The sequence below is a fragment of the Berghia stephanieae genome, chromosome 2 (assembly GCF_034508935.2).
Source record: "Berghia stephanieae isolate SIO BIC M18660-M18661 chromosome 2, UCSD_Bste_1.3, whole genome shotgun sequence".
Classification (NCBI taxonomy): Eukaryota; Metazoa; Mollusca; class Gastropoda; order Nudibranchia; family Aeolidiidae; genus Berghia; species Berghia stephanieae.
This window is the reverse complement of record NC_088361.1, coordinates 51,109,104-51,131,615: the sequence shown is the minus strand read 5'-3', so window position 1 is coordinate 51,131,615 and position 22,512 is coordinate 51,109,104. Positions and strand designations below refer to the sequence as shown.

The 22,512-nt window shown below is 36.4% G+C and overlaps 1 protein-coding gene across 1 annotated transcript; it reads right to left on the bottom strand.

Annotated features, from left to right (window-relative positions):
• Positions 1-255: 255 nt before the first annotated feature.
• Positions 256-8,075, bottom strand: LOC144965118 (ribitol 5-phosphate transferase FKRP-like). Its single transcript, XM_078900057.1, has 3 exons — positions 7,931-8,075; positions 4,101-4,270; positions 256-2,435 (listed from the first exon to the last, which is right to left on the bottom strand). The coding sequence occupies exons 2-3, from the start codon at positions 4,249-4,251 to the stop codon at positions 1,057-1,059; spliced, it is 1,530 nt and encodes a 509-aa protein (XP_078756183.1). The 5' UTR covers positions 4,252-4,270; positions 7,931-8,075; the 3' UTR covers positions 256-1,056.
• Between the last annotated feature and the right edge of the window lie 14,437 nt (positions 8,076-22,512).

Here is a 22,512-nt window from a genome sequence, read left to right as displayed (position 1 = left end):
GAGCTTGAGAAGTTAATTCATTTGGTATAAGTTATGTTTGTATGTCTTTTGTTGACGATTTTCTATGAATTTTTAAAGGTATCTAATATTTTTAGTTATGCCTAATATTGAATTTCTATCCAAAATCCTTAAAAAATTTTGGATGCCATTGATAATATGTTGAGATGCTTTTGCTTCTATTGGATAGAGATAAGAATGACGAGTAATTTGATGTAAAGTATGTCATCCTATCTTTATTAGTTATTTTTTTGTTAATATTTTGATTTTGTGTATTTTCAGTATATTGACACCATTTTTTCCATGCCGTAATTTTGAGCTTGGCAGTGACCTTCGGCTCAATATAGAGCAATTACTATTTTCTCCACATTAACAAAAAAAATTAGGCTAAGAATTTATATACTTTTTTGCAAAGATATTGAGTTTGAGTAGTATACCTGTTCATTTTTTTTATCTATGAGGCTCCAAATATGGGTCCCTGGACCTATATTTCCCATTTTTTTATATTTTGATGCTGTTTCTGTCATATTTGAGGATGGTTTCATTTAAGTATCATTGTTTTTTCATCTTAATATCTGCTTTTATTTTGTTTTATGATTGCATGTTTATGCAAAAAATGTTTATTTTAAATGTTATATAACCAACTTTTTTGTTTATGGCGTCATAAAGTCGGCAAAAAATGCGTAACCGGAATATGTGGGAAAAAATTGTAAGTTCAATAAAATTCATTTTATCATATTTCATTTATTTGTTGACGGATTTTCATAATTCTTTTTGTGTTGTTCATTAATTTCAAAGCACTTTACAGTGGTTTAACTCTTTTTATGATAGCTCAATTTTGAAATTTTCGCTTGTGGTACCTAATATAAGCAGAGTGTGCGATTAAGCGGAGTAAACTAATAATATTCAAATAACTCATACCAGGTTTAGATATACACTGATACTCAAAATATAGGTGGAGCTGGTGAAAAAAAATGGAAAAAAGGAAATAGGAAAGCACTGCTTGCATATATATGAAAAACAACAGTCATGAGTCATAGCCCCACATATAGACAAAAATCATATAATAGGTGACTGTAAGTTAGGATACCGAGGATTCTCTATCACATTCTTTCCAAACTTGTACTCAAGGAACTCCCTTACATTGTTGGGGGCACTGGCCTCTATCCCTGCAAATTTAATTTTTGTCAAAGGATTGAGAAAGGATTCTGAAAATTCTGTATCTTGTGGATGGGTGTCAAACCACGAATCTTTGGTCATAATGCCATTTTTTGAATAGAAAGGGAAGATATCAACATGAAGGTGATTAGTCTGGGAATACTGAACATGGAAAAATTGTCTCTCCTTCACCATCTCCCACACAAAATCCTTCTCATCAATGTATGGTTCAAGCTTGGCTTGCACCAGAGGGTGACACTTTTCCACATCCTCAAGATAAATCCCAACATCTACATCATAGTCCCATGGAATGATGTCACCATGACGAGCAGCCCCAAGTAAACTGCCACCTTCTAACCAGTACCTCACCTTACATCTTTCCAAAACACTAAACACATGAGCTGCTGTTTCCCTTAGAATCCGGAGACAACAAGGAGGTGTCCATTTCCCCTCGTACAGATACTGTGGCATGTCATTTACCACTGTACCAAAACACCTTGCACTTTTCTTACTACAACCATAAAAGTTGGACATGCCAGATTTCAAAATTTCTCTCTTGATTCCCACCTTCCTGTAAAAATTGATTAGCCGTTCAGTCTGGCTTTTCTTACGCTTCCATTTATAATGGAAATTTGTGTAAAGATTATGAAACACTTTAAAACTACTCATTCTTCCCTGCAAAATATGTACACCCCAATGTTTTAATGTTGCTTGGAGATAAAATGTAAATGGAAAAGGTCTGGCAAATGGCTCTGCTAGGGAATGAAAAGTTTCTGTACGTGTCAGCAGTGCATGCATTCCTTCAACATAAGAACATAAACTATTATTTGTTTTGCTCCTAAATGACACTGTCCACTCTTTGAGATTCACATCCATTGAGGAACAGTCTAATGAGCTATTGTCTATGCCAATGGCTACTGCCTTCAAATTGTTTAATGTTTCCAATAATCTTGTGGCTTTTTCAATCTCTGTCCAATCAGTAATCTTGACACCATCAGGAATAAAGAGAACGTACTGGCTTTTCAAAAAGCCTAACACACAAGAGCTGCTGTAATTTTTAGACAGATCTGATGACATAAAGAAGATTCGTGTTGTTTGACTGGTGCTAAGACCAAGAGGTGGGTAGGGTAAGTGGTCAGCAAGAATCAAGACATTGACCTCGTCTCCTAAAGATCTTTTAATGTGGCCAACTGTCTGTGATACGGAATTCTCAAAGTCTTCAAAATCTCTGATGATGACTGTGATAGTGCTGGAAGTTGTCAGTCGTGCTTGCTTTGGTTCTGGGGATAGATGGGAATAATACCTATAAATTTTGATAATTATAATGGTAAAAAAGTAGTCCTAGGAGCTGTAGAATTAAAAAGACAGTAAAAATTGCGTGCTACAGTTTGATTAGTCATCACAGGGTATTTTCTGCCAGATTTTACAGACTCAACCACACACCCACTGCTGGGTAGACAGGAGGGTCTGAAAAAAAAACACAATTAAACCAAAGATTGATGTTGGTCCCTTTGTGAGACGAATGCTCTACCAAGTTCTCGAGATGGTGGCAAAAGTCATGAGTCTGTCAGACAGTATTACCCTTAAATCATAAAAAAGGATAAATATCCATCTCGCTCCCCATTAAATGTTGCCTTTAAACAACTAATAATTTCACCTTAAAAAAAAATGTTATAAACAAAACTGATAGCTAGAATATTTCAAAAGGCCAATTTTTCGGCTTTAACCAGAAAAAGGGCATCCCTGAATATAGGATAATCACCATCAATATTGAAATAGTTCAACCAGTGTAGATACAGACAAAGATTTTACAACAATTACAACACATTTTGATGATTCATCAAAATGGAACCTGATCTTAGATTTGTATACAGATTGTAAATCATTCAAATTTTCTTATTAATAAACTGAGCATAATGTAATTTCACTGGTTTGTAGTGAATAGTATTCACCATTCATATGTTTAATAATTTTTGTTTTCGTCTTTAACTTTGCTCACCATGATATCCACATGCTGTTATGAATTTTTGTATGTCACTGTCAACAGTATTTGTGGAGAATAAAATTTTGAATTCAAGTTTCATTAAAAAATATTAATTCATCATTTCACATTATGCCGCATTGACTTTAGAAGAGTGTTCTCATGCAATTGGCCAGACAATGAAAGATGTTCAAATATGTTTAACGTCAAAGCTTTGCATCATGCTTTCAAGCCATCCAGGCAGTACAGAACTGCCCAAACTGGAGGCTCTCGAAAAACCACACAAGGTGAGGATGCTTTATTCAAATGCAACAGCTTTCAAAACAAGATGAAATTTTCCTGGAGAATCAGTGAGCAGGAACTGATTCACAGTCCAGTGCTGATGTTCCTCAGCCCATTGCAGGCAAGCTTGGCGATGATTTTGTTTTAAATATCGACATTAACAATAATTTGGCAACAATGCTGTGTTCATGAAGTAGACGCCTAAGTGTGGGTCTGCTTATTTGGTTTCCAGTAAGAAGAAAAAGTAGAAGTAGAAAAAGAAGAAGAAGAAGAAGAAGAAAAATAATAATAAGAAGAAGAAGGAGAAGAAGGAGGAGGAGGAGGAGGAGAAGGAAGAAATTTGGTTTTAAAAAAAAGATAAATAAGGGGGGAAAATTGAGAACACTGTTGGGTGTTGACTTCTTCCAGACACTTTCATTTGTGGTTATTTGTTTCGGCTGGATGTGAAGCAATAAATAGTCATTGCTTCAAACAGATTGAAGATAGGGTAGATGAAGGGGACAGAAGGCTGATTGCTTTGTATTAGGTGAAAAATCCTTTTTAATAAAGTATCAGAATTAAATTTATTGGATAGGAAAAGCCCAAACAGAATTTAATTATTTAAAAAATGTTTTCTTTTAAAATGAGATGAACATGAAGTTAATATATATGCATATGTTCTGGGTGATTTTGTTCTACAAACCTTTTCCAAAAAACTTTGTTTTCCACTGGAGTTGAGATGTTTCATCAGGCAAACTGAGGTAGAAAACACATGTCAATCCAAGACAGACACACAATGCAGCAGCAAATTTTAGTCTACCACTCCATATTCCATGCCGTACCAAGTAAACCATCTCAAACTAATCCCTTGTCCTGGAGTAAAAACAGGAAAGTTTTATGAATCAATTTAAAAGTAAACGTTTATGTCATATCGTAAAAAAAAAAAAACACAAAAAAAAACAGCACTCTATTGTTTACATAATTAACAATGCTTTTCATGATCTACAAATCAAAAATTAAAAAATGAGAATTAGTTTTAATAAACTTTTCCACGATCTATGACTATTTTCCAACATTGTTTTTGCAATACACATCTGAAACAGTATAGTATAACTAAACTTTAAATATCTTGTAATAGTAATGCCAATTTTGTCTTGCTGGCCCTGACGTTCTTTTTCAACTTGGACTCGCCCACACCACTTGATTCCTGTCACAATGCAAATGTCCACTGCTTACAATCATGCCATAACAATCCTTGGTGCTGTGCTCTTGAGAATCTCTGGCACTGCAACCTCTTCAAAAGAAGTTGTCACAACAAAGCAGCTTGTTTACATAGCGAAGAAGGAAAGAGCTTTTTCATTTCTAGGCAAACTTGAAATCAGCCTTGAATCTTTTTCCACTATTGGAGACTCACAAAAGTAAATAATGCACCAAATTTCAGTGGCTTCACAGAACCCCGCCTTCAATGAAACAGCCGCTACAGCTCCTCTAAGTCAACCAACATTTCACTCCTGTGTTGCCCACTCTGAGCAGGACCACCCGCATCCTCTATCAAACTGCCTTTCCTTGCCACAGAAGCAAACCATGAAAAACTAGAGAAAATGATTCTAGATTTACTATGAATCTAATGCCTTTAATACATGGTGACACCTGACCTTTCCAATGATGAGAGGAACCCCCTACACCCTTCATCTCTCAGTGGACTCAGATACAATACCATTTGTCCACCATTACCCAATCCCAGTCCCTATCCATTGGCAGTAGGAAGAGAAAGCTGGTTTAGATCAGAACATTAGATTGGAAGGCATTGAGCCAGGTCCAGTGGGCACCCCTGTCACCTGGTGCCACCACAACGTTGTCTGTTGTAGCTTTCGGTGTGATGAACGATTTGTGCTTCGATTTGTTGTTTTTGGTTTGGTCAGAGCGCTGGTAACGAAGATGGTGTAGTGTTTTCTGGTCGTGGGGACTTGTTTTGGCCCAGTTTCAGATAAAATTATAGCTTGGACTATTGTGACTGCTTTCTGAAATGTAAGATCGGTCTCAGACAGGAGCGGCGTTGTATCTTTTCGTCATTGATGCCCCTCACTAGACACTCACAAAGTCGTTCTTCTAGGGTTGTGCCTAATTCACAGAATTCACTTGACTGTCGCAGTCAAATTTTGTTCTCTGAACGTATTTCAAAGGTTTTGGTTCATTGCGGACTTTCATAAGCTGGCAAAGTTCTTCTAATTTCAATTCTTTATGTTCCTTGGAGACACTAGATTTCTTAAAAGTCTAAAATTGCCTTTAATTGTAAGAAAAATTGCTGTTTGTCTATTTTCATTGTCTATTTGATTTGCTACAAAATATAACTCCACTCTTTCATTGCATTTCGAAATTGATACTGCATTGACATCAAACTGCTCTATTTGTCAGACATTCATGAAACTTACATGAAAAATGGTATGAAAAGGTTTAGTTCATCAATGTAATTGTTGATCCTGATCATTACCTAATGTTTTCAGTTGATGGTGATTGATACGATTAGATTATGATATAAACAAGTTTCAAACACCAACTTTACATTTTGTACCGGAAGCCATTACTCTTTATGAAAAATTGTTGAACAAAGTAGAATCAGTCACAACATTTACAATTGTGAGTCGTCATAATAATAATTCATAAATAGTGTAAGTTAAACAACAATAAGTAATGAATACATTACACCTGCCACGCCAAAAAGGACCATGAGCTACATAATACCTGCCAGATCACTACTGTGCGGCTATGTGGTCGAGTGGTATGACACTCGCTTTCAGATTGGATGGTCCTGGGTTCGAGCCTCACTCGGTGCATAGTTGAGTCCTTGAAAAAGGCTCTTAACTCATATCACCATACTCAGGTGTAAAATGAGTACCTGGCCATTAACAGCGTTGTCTTTGTTGGAAAAAAATTTAAATATGACTTAACAAGTGTCATGTCTCGTTCTACATTTTTTTTACTGGTAACTTGAAACCAACTGCCGTTCCAGTCCTCCATCAGCTGGCTGGCATTGCAACTCCCCACATTCGGAGAGCCACTGCTTCCAAAGCCCAGAAATTTAAACAGGAAACGGATCCAAGGCGTCCCACCATGACCGCAACTCAGCGACAAGAAGACTGAAGTCAAAAAGGGCTTCATGATGGAAGAAAGTATTCACCATGACCATGCAGCTGTCAACAGACTTTCCACATGGAGGGAGTGGTTCAATCACGCAAATGAAGCCATTGAAGATAGAAGAGAACTGCCATATGGAACTGAACTCCCTAGGAATGAATGGAAGATGGAAGAGAACTGCCCTATGGAACTGAGCTCCCTAGGAATGAATGGGTAACACTCAACAGATCACGGGCAAAACTTGGGAGAACAGCTGGCAGCATGAAAAAGTGGGGGCTAGCCAAGGCGAATTTGTGTAAAAGGTGAAAGAAACAATGGGTTGTCTGGTGACGTAGATCAAAGGATTGTTACAGCGGTGTTCACGGAGCGTACTTTGTGAAATTTTAACCTTTTACAGTGACACAGATTTTTTTCTCCAGATTGCTTATGCAGAATAAATCGTTTCCTCCAAGAGAGCAGTAGTAAAAGTATATTTCGACTCGGGCTTCAATTAAACTATAAATCGCAAAGCTTGTCTTTTAATGGTAACATTAAGACTAAGATCTGGAGTTTGGGGGGTGTAAGATGGAATCTCGCCATTAATGGTTAAAATTGTTTTGATTTTTTTTAAAATTGCTTGTGTTACAACGGTAAACCAGTTTACGTGTACGTAGATCCTGAGGCTAGATGCCCCGTTACCGTGTATGTAGGCACTCTCAAAAAAAAAAAAAAAAAAAAGAGACACACACACTCACACATACATACATACACACACACACACACACACACACAGAGTCTCGCATCCGCTACGAATCTAGGGACACTTTTTCTGTATCTTTATCTCAATAAACTTATCAAAAAACCTTTGTTTTCTTTCCGACGGCACCTTGGTAAACAGACGTAAGCCTCCACGATTTCGGGAGGAATGAACCATGAAAAAATTTACGATATAATTTCAAACACAACTTTTGAAATTCATCAAGGATTGTCCAATACCGAATGTTTTTTGATAGAAAACAAATGCATCTTTAAATCTAAACTGCTTTTGACGGTAAGCGTTAAGTTTTTTTTTATTTTTCTGTCAAAACGAATGATTGGTAAAGTTAAAGAAGCTAAGTATTGGTAACCCCGGCGCAGCTCTCTAGTAGGGGGTTTGGGAGGGGGGGGGGGAGACTTTTTAAAATAAAGAAAGTGGGATGTAGTAGCTTATGGAAGGTCTCCCGTGTTTTTTGTTTTTGTTTTTTGTTGTTTTTTTTTTTTGGTTGGGGGGGGGGGGGGGGGTGAGTGGGGAGGATTACCCTGATAAGTCGGAATCCCAGCTCTGCCACTGCTGACTGGAACTGGAATTGTCAACTTCGCAGGCGATGGGAGTGAGGATTATTTTCAAAAGGAAACTAAGCATATAATAAATCGACCTACCATACGTCGTATCAACTATTCATGGTGAAGTTTCCTAAACATAATAATATCATCAATTATTATCAAAAGTCAAAAGTTTATCGTTTCTGGACATAAAGAGTTCTGCGTTCGAGCGTTGAATTTGCTGTCTGCTAGGCTTGTCTGCAGTGTTGCCAGGTGTCTTTGCAAAAATTCCACCAACTTTATGCCAGAAATCCGCCAACTTTATCCTGCTTCACCTGCGACATTTGCCCAAAATCCACCATTTGATTTAAATCACTTATAATCAACAATAGTGTATTGTCTCAGAAAAAAAGGATTTTACTAAACGCTATTCAACTATTTACAACTGTTTCCTTTTGAAAAGCATGAAAATTCGGAGTTAAGATTTTGTTTGAGCGGGAGTTAGACTGTCGGATATTGTTTGAATTAGGTTGTGTAATATAGATCTAGGCCAACGGTACACTCACACTAGGTCCTCCTAAAAGTCACTTTAATGGGGGAAAATAAGAAATAATTAGACTGCATTACTAAACATTTACTTTTTTTTATACATCATCAAAAATCCGTCAATAAAATCCACCATCCGCCAGGTCATTATTTCCCCGCCAAGCGATGATAAAAATCCGACAATTTTGTGGAAAATTCGCCAACCTGGTAACACTACAGTGAGGGGGGGGGGGACAAAGGCTAATTTTTAGAGACCGGAGAGCGCTTCTACTATTCTCAGTAGAACTGTGTTTTCAGTCCACAAGTGGACTGAAAACACAGCTGTGTATTCAGTCCACCGGAAATAAAAATATTTAAAAAGGACCAATTATCGTCTATACTTACCTTATTCGATAGTGACGACTTTGATACGGAGCCTATTAGAGGCATCATCAGAAATGCACAAGCATAAAATTTATAGCAATTCAACGGCTTAAATAATTTACAGTGTTTTATTTACTCTCGGAAAATCTTGATTGAGAGTTGTTCGAAACAGGGTGCTTGAAATAGATCTCAATTCTCGAAACCGATTTATCAAACATTGACGAGATTCTTACCGTGCTGCGAGATAGCCATTAGCCTGGCCAATTTGGCCAAAATTGGCCACACAGAGAATAATGTTTCTAGAATTAATTTAAAATCAACATTTATATCTATTTTTTCCTAGTCCTATATATATATTTTGTGATTATCAAAACCGATGAATTTTCCAAGGAGATCAAGTTTTAGTACTGCTTGCCCAAGTAAGGTTCTATTTTGTTATTTTTCACATCGATCACTGGCCTCGAGTACGGCTGTGCTTCCGCCCCGGGCAGTCTTGACCTTGTCTTCTTCCTTGCAAGATCCTTTTCTTTCAAAATCAGTCCTTGACCTTTGAATTGTAGGGCTGGTCTATTGTTTATCGTCTATCATGTCTTGTAAAACGTTTTTTTATTTTTATTGGTATCCCATTTATTCCTCTCTACTAGCCCTAAAATGACCTCAATGTTATATAAGCGCCATCAAACCTTTAAAAACAAAAGTCCTTAAAGGAATGTAGAGTCATCTTCCTTGCTGCTCACGCCGATATTGTCTACACCAAAAGTGTTCCAAGCTGTAACCTTATAAATAAGGATAGGAACCAAAAGGAAAAATATAAATCGAGTACAAATAGCTACAAAGCAGTCCTTAACCTCTCTCTCTCTCTCTCTCTCTCTCTCTCTCTCTCTCTCTCTCTCTCTCTCTCTCTCTCTCTCTCTCTCTCTCTCTCTATCTATCTCTATCTCTCTCTCTAATCTCTCCCACCCCCACCCCCACCCCCACCCCCTTCTCTCCCTGACGCTCCCTTAAACACATTCAAGACCCTATAACTATAACGTTGTTCTCTCTTTTTCTTTTTTCTTTTATCTTTTTTTTAAATTTAGTTGGTTTGCTCGTTTTTCTCTGGATCCATATTGCTACGTACAAGAAATACACAAGGCAATATATTTTGACGTCTCACTGTGTTCTAAATTCAAATAATAATCTTAAAAGTGAGTAAAATTAAATTGTTTTTTTTAAATAAAGGTCGATCAAACTTCTCGAGTCACCAGGAATGGCGTCAACGTGTTGAACTTGAAAATTAAGAATTTTTTGCCAAGGGAGGACACATGCGTGCTCGAGGTCAGTGATCGATGTGAAAAGTGACCAAATAGAACCTTACTTGGGCAAGCAATACTAAAACTCTGATCTCCTTGGAAAACTTTGATAATCATAAAAATTCGAACGGACTAGGAAACATTAAAGTTAGATATAAATGTCGATTTTAAATTAATTATAGAAACATTATTCTCTGTGTGGCCAATTTTGGCCATCTGGCAACCGTGGTATTTGTCTATTTCAGGCTCCCGATTTCGAACAACTGTCAATCAAGACTTTTCGAGAGTAAATACAACGCTGTAAATGATATTATTAAGCCGTCAAATTGTTATAAATGTTATGCCTGTCCACTTCTGATGATGCCTAACCTACAATAGGCTCAGTATCAATGTCGTCATTATCGATTAAGATAACAAGTATAGACGATAATTGGTCCTTAAAAAATATTTTTATTTCTGGTGGGCTGAATACACAGCTGTGTTTTCAGTCCACTAGTGGACTGAAAACACAGTTTCATTCTCAGTACCACTGGGAACAAGCACTTCACGGGAACTGTGTTTTCCGTCCATCGGTGACCTGAATACACAACTGTGTATTCAGCACGGGATGCTTTTCTAGATATAATATTTTCTTTCTTTCTTTTTCTTTAATTTTTTATTTTTATTTTTTTTATTTTTTTGCTACTCCCTTGGCAAAAATTCATAATTTCCAACTTCAACACGTTGACACCATTCCTGGTGACTCGAGAAGTTTGATCGACTTCTAACATATTTTTATTTATTTACATTTACTCACTTTTAAGTTTATTGGAGTCTTCCGGCAGACGAGATACGAGAAGAAGAAAAAGCCCGGATCTTTTCCTCTTCCTTCACATCTCGTCGTCATGAACAAGATCTCGGTAGTACCGATATTGCATATCGTCTGAGAGCCTTCATAAAGGCGGTGTATGTCGTGTAACCTCAAAGAACACGGCTAACCGAAAGTGATGAGTGGGTGCGTAACACCAAAAGCCCTGTGGCCTGGACCACGAGGTCTTATATGTAATGGTTGCGTCACTGTCTCAACGACATGAATTAATTAGTTAGGCTGGACTCGCAATCAAAAAACAAAATGTGTGTTTAAAACTCTTTTAAATCAAAGAAGTACATCAGCGTTTTCGTCTCATTGAGATGTGAAAAATGATATAAAATCAAGAAATCGGACGAAAAATTACAAAAGTTGCAAGAAAAAAAAAAACAACCCAAAAAACAGCTAAAATAAACAAAAGCATTTTTAACAAATCAAATTTATTCGTTAAACAGTTGGTTTTCAACCGATTTTTCTGAAATAAAGACCAATGTTCCTAATTTTTCAAGCCGATTTCAGCAATGTGAATTTCAAATTCCTCACAATTATATTTTTTTACTTTTAGATTGTAGCTATTAGGCATATTCAAAAAGTTTGTACTTTTTTTTTGCAAAACAGTAGCGTAATACCTTGACGGTCAACCGAGTAGAGAGCTATGATTGGTCGAAGACTTTGGGACGCTTGGCTCACAATTCTACACGAATAGATGGTGGCGGTAGATCAAAGAGGGTAACGTTCTTATTTACCAACCATTTTTCTTGGTGCTAAGTAATACAAAGTCATAATTTCGCATCAGAAAAAAATAATACGAAAGTTCCGATATCTCCTTTATTACAATAAAAATGATACAACGAATGACAAAATCGCCCCACAAATAAGGGAGTTAAAAATGATTCACAATAATTTTTTAAGTTTACAATAACTGTCACCAAAGTCATAATTTTTGTCTGATTTTTACCAAACAAAGTTCAATGTCAACGATTTACACCCGCGAATAAAAAAGGATCAAATCGCAAACTCTACAACATACTTTATTATTGTCGCAAATTAATAAAAATCAAAGCACAATTATTCCTAGCCGTTTTAATCTTCTAACGTGAAAGGCAAGCTCCATCTTCGTTCTGAATTGTTGTGATGAGAGAACGGGAAAGAGAATTTGATCACGTGATCGTTCGTCTCACCCGACGAGTGATAATCGTTAACTTGTTATTATTTTAACTAAGGACACAGTGAAGACTTTGGATACAAGAGACTCTTTCCTGAAAAAGACCTGTAGTTTTATTCGTTCACCTGTAATTAGGGTAAATAGACATGAATTTTAAGCTGACTATTGTGTTTCTCTTACGTATAATGCCAGGTTCAGGCGAGGTTTGTTGGGACAGTGACGACGTTATACTTGGTGAAATTGTTCTAATTCAATCTTGACATAATTTAAAGATAAGAAATCCTTTTTTTTTAATTGCACAATTTAATTTGTTTACTACGTCGTTAAGATAGTTATTGAAATTAATCCACTAAGTAAGCTATTGAGTCAACATTTATTGCCTTGTGCATTCCTTGTACGTAACAAATGAGTCCCAAACAAAAACGATAAAACAAAACAAAATCCAACCAAAAAAAAAAGATAACTTTATAGTTATAGGGTCTCGAATATATTTAGGGGAGGCGTTAGAGAGAGAGAGAGAGAGAGAGAGAGAGAGAGAGAGAGAGAGAGAGAGAGAGAGAGGGAGAGAGAGAGAGAGAGGGGGGGGGGGGGTGGCTGATTTGTAGCTACTTGTACTCGCACGATTTATTTTGGGCTCCTATCCTTATTTATAAGGTTACGGGCTTGGGACACTTTTGGTTTAAGCAATATCGGCGTAAGCCACAAGGAAGATGATGGGATCCATATTCGTTTTAGGACTTTATTGTCTTTAAAGGTTTGATGGCGCTATGAAACATGGATGTTATTTTAGGGTTAGTAGAAAGGAAGAAAATGGGATAAAAGCTGTTTTTTTTAAATTATAGTTTTATAAATTATATTAGCACGAGAAAAAAGGCAAAGGGAATTCTTCAAAAAGGGAGCAAGTGTAGATTCCAATAGCGGACCATCTGTGTACTTAGTTTGAGATCACCTAAAAGTTTCATCCAAACACAAGCACGGGATACGTCTAAAACATATAGACTTTTAATGCTTTCAATTCATTATATAACCAACAAAAATACAACACTACATAACAAAGAGGTGACTTACAAGGGGAAAAAATAATCTCCAAAAACTAAATACACATATGACTGCTTCCTTCTCAGTCTCAGCCAAGGTCTCCGGCCAGGGCCAGGAGAAAACCAAGTAATTTTATTCCAAGACAAGAGCGAGTTGGAAAACGTATACGGGGGTGGGATGGGAGAAACAGCGACTGATCCCCCGTCCATGATTGAGGGGAGGGGGGGGGGGGGAAGGGGGTCAATTACCCCCTGGGGACAAGTTTGCCATTTAAAAGGCCTACGTAGAGAGCATAGTCTGAAACAATTTGACTGATAGATCATACATTAAAATGGTTGCAAATGCAAATTATTATAAAACCTAACATAATGTGTTACATATTATGTAGAGAACAATAAATGCACCGTTTCTTTCAATATCCCAGGCCTAAGCTAAACCAAATGGTCTCATTGAAGAACAGGACAGAAAGAGCTGACAGTAAATTACATGGAATCCAAATTATATAGTATAGAGGGATAAAGAGAAAGTTTGGTCAGGACGGTCGTTTTAATGAAAGGGAAAAAGGTATACAAAATATAAAGGATGATTCTAAATATGCCTGGAATCTTTGGTCACAGGCGCCAAAGAATAAATCCTAAATATTATGTCCCAACAGCAGTCTACCCAATGTAAGACCACCAAGTATCAACTCACACTGACACTGAGACGGGATTTCTCCCCAAAAGGGAGATACTAGAGGGTTATTCATACTCATATTTAATTAAGACTCAGAGTCAGGGAGATGATTTACGAAAAACAAAACAAAACAAAAAAAAAAAAAAACAATAAAAGTATCAGGTCTCACAGACAAGTCAAGTGCTGGGCAAAGCCATTTAACTATCTCCCTCCCACTATATGATTCCAAGCAGGGGGAGCCAAATGGTCTCAATCCTGTTCCAGAACAAGAACATGGAAAGAATAAATGATAAAAGGGCGATGGGGGAGACAGCAAGGGCCAATCAACATCCAGCCCAAGACAGACAACTTTCCCCTTCTGGAGTTCTGTGGGTGGAATTCCCCTAAGGGTAGGCCCTACCCTTAGGGGAATTCCACCCACAGAATTCCAGTACGAGGACAAAATCTCACAGCAATACCCATTGGAATGAATTATTCCCCTATTAGTATTAGAAGACATTACTGTTATATTTCTGGAATACAATTTCAAGTGGCTGTTCATGAATTCGAGAAGAGAATACAAAGATGCAACAAGTGACATAAAATGAAAGCAACAATGAAGGAAAAGATTAAACAGATATGTTGTATGTAGTTTGATTTCATTCCAACATTTATTAAACGATCTTATTTCAAAAGGCAAGACATAATGAGCATATTTATATATACAAACTGTAGGTCCTAGGGGTCTCAACTCAAAAATTTAAAACCACTGAAAATTTTCGCGATCAACATCCGAAAACCAAAATACAAAAAAAATACACATGAACTTATCAAATTCATAATTAATCAGCATTATTATATCACCAAGAACAATATAAAATCATAATAGCTATAGTTAGGTATCACTTCCATTATCATCATCATGAATATAAAATTTAAAAAGAGTCATAATTTTTTTTTAAATTAATGACTCAATTTCCCTTTACCTCACAATATTTTCAGACCAGTCATTATATATTCATTTACAAAAGAAACTAAAATGATTTTATTTGCTATTATCTAACATAAGAGGAAACATATTGGTACATAGGATATGGCTTACAGAAGTAAACAATTTTTTTCTTTCTGTTGATGTAGCACATGCCTTTATTTAATACTTGAGCCTTTATATAATTATAGATCATTTATATCTTATTTATTAAAAGCGCTTTAGAGCATGAATTAATGGACTTTGCGCGCCATACAAATGATTTATCATTATTCAGTGACACAAGTGAGAAGCAGCAGCGGACAGGTCGATATAAAAGGTACATGTTGTAAATACGCACCAAAAATATTTCGGATATTATTTATTTATTTCACATAAGCGTTGCTACGTAGTTGCCGCATCAACAATCTCGGTGAGCAATTTTTGAAATATCACAAACCCGTAATTCAGACCAAAGCGGACACTTTTGCACAAAGTTGATTGACTGAGGTGAGCACGTGAACTCCAGGCCTGGGATTAGAATATGTGGGATTGTATTTTGTTTACAGACAAATTGCTTTTTGAAGTGGATTCCAGAGTCAAACACACTTCGTGTTATCGATGTTGAGGTGAACGTTTCAAATACGAAACCATCAGTGAAATGACAAATCGAGAATATGGATCTGCAATGGTGAAGGGAGTGATGATTGTGGCAGAAAAACTGAGCTAATATGAATCAACCAATCAGCAATATTCTTGAACTAATTATTGTCCCGCATATTCGGAATCAGAATAACCAAGTGGTGATATTTCAGTATAACGCATCAGCGCAAAGAAGTCGACAAATATCTGCTTTCCTAAACGAATTAAATTATGCAATTAATTTTTTTTTTAAGTAAAAAAGATTTCTCATCTTTAAATTATGCCAGATTGAATCAGAACAATTTCACCAAGTATAAAGTCGTCATTGTCCCAACAAACATCGCATGAACCTGGCATTATAAGTAAGAGAAACACAATAGTCAGCTTAAAATACATGTCTTTTTTACCCTAATTACAGGTGAACGAATTAAACTACAGGTCTTTTTCAGGAAAGAGTCTCTCGTATCCAAAGTCTTCACTGTGTCCTAAATTAAAATAATAAACTTAAAAGTGAGTAAAAGTTAATACATTTTTTTAATTGTTAAAAGTCGATAAAACTTCTCGAGTCACCAGGAATGGTGTCAACGTGTTGAAATTGAAAATTATGAATTTTTACCAAAAGGTGTACAAGAAAAAAATATAAAAAAGAAAGAAAACAATAAAATACTATGCCTAGAAAGGAGCTCGAACCACTAACTCACCCCACTCCGGTTACAGTTACGCTGTGCTAAAACAGCCGGCCACCTCGCCTTCTCGCTCTCGGTCAAACAGTTCAGCCCTTATAATCTCTTACGACATACTGAATGCACAGCTGTGTATTCAGTCCACTGGTGGACGGAAAACACAGTTCAAAAAAAAAGAAACACCCGTTTCAGACTGGTTCAGGGTACTGCAATCAATAAAATATTTATGGTCAATAGTACCAAGTACCAAGCAATATTAGAATAATTTTATCAACCGATATGAATTTGATGGAGACCCAAATATTTTTATGTAGTAAGAAATTAATTATCAAAATTTTAAAAAAGAATATTAACGTAACCAAGACCAATATTCTATTTTAAGGGCGGGATGAGTTGCATTTTTAAAGATACATTAAATTATGAGAGAGTAATAAAGACCAACATTAAATTAAAGCTGTAAGCAATTACATAATATTTAAATATAAGCCTGTAATGCTAGTTGCTAAAGTAATATACATGTACTCAGTTCAAATTAGCTACAACTTTTTTTAAAAAGAACTATCTCAATAACTAGTATTAAGAAATAATTTTAGTTTTAAGGCTGTGAGATGTAATCATGTTCTATATCAAAATACAATACGATGGTTTTCACAAAATAGCACCACAAGGCCACGACGAATCTGACAAAGCGCATCTGACTGACATTCCGGCTCTGGTTTAAGACAAAAATCCCTTTTCTCTGATTGACCCCAGACATTTTCTACTCATATAAAGAAACCCCCCAAACATTTATCAATTTCTTAGGTTTGCGACATCTGCCACGATGTCACCATATTATATTTGAAATTGTCTTGCTGTTCTGTTTAATCGTGAGGATATTATATCATAAGGATCACAATTTTAACAAGGGTCATCAATAAGTTTGCGTGCCAAATGAACTGGGGAGCCAATAACAGACACATGTGTTTGATCTAAAGAAAACAGTGAGCAGCAGACACCATTATGATATAATCATCTGAAAAGGTGTATATATAGAACCGTGACAGACTAAACAGGAAGAATAATGTTTACAAAAAAATAATCTAAAACATTATGGATTCCTCGATTGGGAATTGAACCACAGACCCCCTGATTACCTCAAGACTCAGCCAGACAACTACACCATACTAGAAATAGACTTCGAGAACAGACTTGTTACAGAGAAAAAATTGCCTTCCTTGTTGATATCATCTCACACAAAAGAACGTAGACGCTACCATTTTGAGTGCCAAATTTCAAATCTGGCTATTTGGAGTAGGCCTAGTAATGATGATGATGATGATGATGATGATGATGATGATGATGATGATGATGATGATGATGATGAAAAATACGAATATTTTGTTTGATTTCTCTTCTATTACACTGGAGATGAACTAAAACTATTTAGTTCATGATACTCGACTCCAATTATATTATGTATAGCCAAAACATAGATCAGTTTAGAGAGAGAGAGCTTGATATTTCTGAATTTTAAAATGGTATCAATTGGAACTTTTGCTATAAAATACAAATATGATTGAGCATTCATAATATTATGTCAAAGATAAGATGGATGATTATAAATAAAATTAATGTTTATTGACAAAAATTGTTTTCTATGCTTTTATATGTATCTCCCCTTTTAATATTTTAATATCCAAGAATGTGTAATATGCAATATATTCACTTTATCAATTTTAAAGCCCTAGTACTGATATGATAAAAGATATGATGATGATGATAATGTTGATGATGGTGATGATGATGATGACAATGATGATGATGATGGTAATAATAATGATAATAATAATAATAATAATAATAATAATAATAATAATAATAATAATAATAATAATAATAATAATAATAATAATATAATAATAATAATAATAATAATAATAATAAAATGATAATAATAATAATGATAATAATAATAATAAACACGAATGATTATATCAATGCAATGTTATTACCCGACGTGTGCAAACAATTGCACGTCGTTATTATCCTGACAATGTAACATGATTATTTTATTGATTTTTCTTTTGAAAAAATGTAAACAAGTTGTATTTTTTTTTTATTTATCTATTTTTTTTTGTGGTCAGAACACGATCCAATTTAAGGGACATGAAGGCAATGAAGATGATGGAATCTACATTCGTTTTAGGACTTTATTGTCTTTAAAGGTTTGATGGCACTTATAAAACCTTTAAGTCATATTAGGGCTAGTAGAATTTAAAAATGGGTTACCAGTTTAGAAAATCCTAGATTTAAAAATTATTTTGTACACGAGAAAAAAATGATAAGGCAAAGGGAAATGGTTAAAAAAGGGAACAGATGTAGATTCCAATAGCGGACCATCTGTATGCTTATAATATTCTGCTATTTTGTGGTGGTAAAATCACGCTCTCTAGTATACGATGGCAGATAAGATACCAGCTTTCATACTTTAAAAACAAAAGATTTCCAAAGAGGATATGAGCAACACATCCGGTATAGATAATATTTCGTTCCGTTTCATATTTGAACTTACTTTTGCCATGACGAATCAAAACACGTGATATTAACTGTCGAGTGATAGACTACAATGATGTCCATGCTCTATTGTCAATTCTATATTTAGGCCAATTAAAGTTTCATTGAAACTCAAACAAATTGAACCCCCCCCCCCCCCCACTCCAAAAAAACAAAACAAAGTCCAACAACAACAAAAAATACAAAAAAAAAGAGAAAGTGTGTTCTGATATATCACATTATTCCAGTCAGTTACAGTGCCAGTAGAATAACTTTTGTCTCCACTATACTTTCTAGTCCTTTTGTGTGTGTGTGTGTGTGTGTGTGTGTGTGTTGTTGTTGTTGTTGTTGTTGTTGTTGTTGTTCTTTGACGCAAACCCTTAGATTTCGAGTCTCCGTTCACTCGCAACTCGTGAGTCGATAAGATTCATTTTTTAAAGTTTTTACTCAGAAAAATGTGTACTTGAGACGATGTGCACTAACCTTATAGTTTTATTAAAGCCAGTGTCAATAGCAACAGGACTCTGTCATTCATAACCGACATATTTTCCTTCTGAATCGAAGCTCTCTCAATCTAAAAATAGCTGCTATATTGTCAACGCTATGATCTATCCTAGTAACTAGTCTCAGACTAAGCTTGATGTCTGGCCTCAGCAAATGACTAAAACTTGACCAAACTTAGTCCGAAGGTGCGTGATTTTTGTCTGGGACTTGCTTAGTCAGCTCAAATGAAATCCGATTTTTTCAAGTCCTTGACTAAAGTCAGAGACTAAGCGCTAGTCCGTGTTCATGAAAACAGACCAAGAAGTCAATACTTGAAGGAAGGATTAATGGGGAAAGGAAGAGGGAGACAACGGAAGAGCTGGTTGGGAACTATAAAATAAATTATTGGGAGCACGAGAAGGACCTCTCAGAGATGGCGCTAGACAGAGAAATGTGGAAGACCAATTACATCCAACCTCTATGAGAAGGAACCCTGGTAAGAAGACATTTTTTAAGTACTCCCATGTAAAATGTAACAACAGAGACAAATAAAAATTGTTATCATACATTCTTCTGCAATTATTCGGCAAAAAAAAAAAATATTGTAAGGACAATTAATACATGGAGCAATTAAAAATGAATTTATAATCAAAGACTCCAAATCATTTCAAAAATGCAATTGACAGGGAGCTAGCTCTATAACTTAAAATATGAATTTGGTGAGAAAGTTTTTAATTTATATATTTTTTAAATTGCTTACGATGTAAATGGTGATCATACAACATGACCATCTTTTTTTCACAGGGCCTTTGACATAAGCGACCATTTCTATGACATTATGTTTTATGCTATTATTATTATTATTATAATTATAATAATAATTATTATTATTATTATTATTATTATTATTATTATTATTTATTATTATTATTATTATTATTATTATTATTATTATTATTATTATTATTATTATTATTATTATTAATATTATTATTATTATTATTATTATTATTATTATTATTATTATTATTATTATTATTATTATTATTATTTTTATTATTTATCAACATCATCATCATAGTCATCATCGTGGTCGTCGCCGTTGATAATAATGGTTGTGGCGACGATGGTGATGAATGTGGTGGTGGTGGTCGTAGTAGTTGTAGTTGTTGTTGTGATGGTGGTGTTGTTGGTGTAGGTGATAAAGGTGGTAGTGGCGTTGGTGTCCGTACTGTTGGTGTGTGTGGTAGATGGTTACAGTAAAGTCGGGGGTGTCGATAGCATGGGTGATCATTTCCATTATACAATATTAGCAATATGTGAATAATAATAATAATAATAATATATAATAATAATAATAATAATAATAATAATAATAATAATAATAATAATAATAATAATAATAATAATAATAATAATAATAATGGTATAGATTTTATAGCGCCAAACATCCCGTCATATGGAGGGCTCTTGACGCATAACAAAGATTTCGCCCTAACACAGTACACGAACAACACTAATTATACACATAATTAAAAGAAAATCTGTTTGAATAAAACTGTCTTCAATCACTGTTTGACATCTAGTGAAGATGATGAACGTATCTCATGTTCACTGGCGATCGGTTTGTTGAGCGAAGTTGCTTTGTGCCGCCCTATATTCTCCGCATAATATTATATCCAATAAACAATAAATCTCAATTTCAAACTTTTTAATAAAATTATAAATTTTGCAGATATGTATTGCTTTTTGTAATAAAGTTAGGATTTGCTGCTTTTCCTCTAGTGTGTCACTCTTATTAGACGTGGCGTCAAACGACGACTCTCATCTTTCCCTCGTTGTGACAATGCGGTAAATGGGTGGTCTTTGGCAGGAGCCAGACCTTCGTCGCCCGGGGCGACCAACCCCGACCCAACGTGTCGACATGTTGTGGATAGTGGAAAGGTCCCTAGATATGGGGGCTAGCTACTTGCAGTCGCTGAAAAACTAACGGTGGTTCTTGAAGGGGGGCTGGGGAAAGCAGATGGGTGCTGCCACTCTCTCGAAATTGTCCATTTAACCTTATAATAGATCCGTCTTGGCGAGTCGAGGACGCCTCTTAAAACTAACCCTTTACTCCTGCTGTCTTGTGGACATTCAGGAGGATGAAAGACTATGGAGCAAACCCGAACGAAACCAATGGGTGGATTGGACTCAAGAGCTTGGGAAAACAACCAATTTAGGAGTGAATCTCTGAATTAAATCCTGGCCCTCCAAGTCTGCGGGTTGGGCGTGGTGTTAGCAACCCCACCCTATCAAACAAAACAACGCTACAGAATCGATAGCAATGAAAAAGATAACACCTGGAAGGAGAAAAGCAAGCCATGACACTAGACTTATGACGGATGGGAAACAAAGCCAATTGGACGTCTCCATTCAGACAGCTACTCTGCTGACACCAAAACAACAGCAGAGGGTAGGCTTCTGGAATGCCAGTACTCTTTACCAAGTTGGTAAGATAGCGCAAGCCACGAAAGAAATGGAAAGATATAATAAGCTGAGCTTGCTTTGAATGGCAGAGGTGAGGTGGAATAGGGGTGGAAAGAAAAAGCTAGCTACAGGAGACACCATCATCTGGTCAGGCAGAAAGGATGATAACCACCAGGAAGGGGTTGCCTTACTTATGCACCAGAAGCATACCAATGCCATACTCCAATGGAACCCAATCAACCGACGACTGCTGTATGTGAGGTTCAATTCCACGTACGCCAAAAACTTCGAAGATAATAGTGTGGCGCCCGGGATAGGGCTGCTATTCGGGCACCGGGTTGGATCAAATTTAGTCACACACCGGGGCGAGCAGCTCATGTGGCTCGTTGGCTCGATACCCGGGATGGTCACGTGACGGTCGACCGGGATTTACACCTTTGCCCTCCCGTGTGGCTCAAGCCCCCTCACCACTGCAAGGTAAAGAGCCTTACCTATCGGGTGCATCTCGAAGGGGTTGCCCGGAAGATAGAGAAGCGGAATAGTCTTCTGAGGAAGCTGGCGGGATCGACTTGGGGCGCTAGCCAAGCGCTCCTGAGAACGTCCGCCTAGGCACTATGCTATTCCACCGCGGAGTATTGCGCTCCAGTGTGGTGTAGAAGCAGAAACGTTGAGAAGGTGGATGTAAAACTTCGCAAGTCGATGCACATAGTGTCGGGAACGCTAGCAACAACCCTAGAGAATGGGGCCCGATAATGGCAGCGATCCAGCCCCCGATGTCCGGAGGGAAACGATTACGGGAAACTGGCTGAGTAAGATCAAAGAGAGAGGGAATGGGGATACCCCTCTCATGCGCATAATGGACGGTGCCCCCGTTTCGAGCCGAAATAAGTCCCGGCAACCCTTGTACGCAGAATCCCTGACTACGGATAGAGCTGCACATACGAGATGGAAGTCGGTTTGGACGAATTCAATCCCTCGTGGGGGCGGGGACCTACACTCCTCTAAGCTTGGTGAG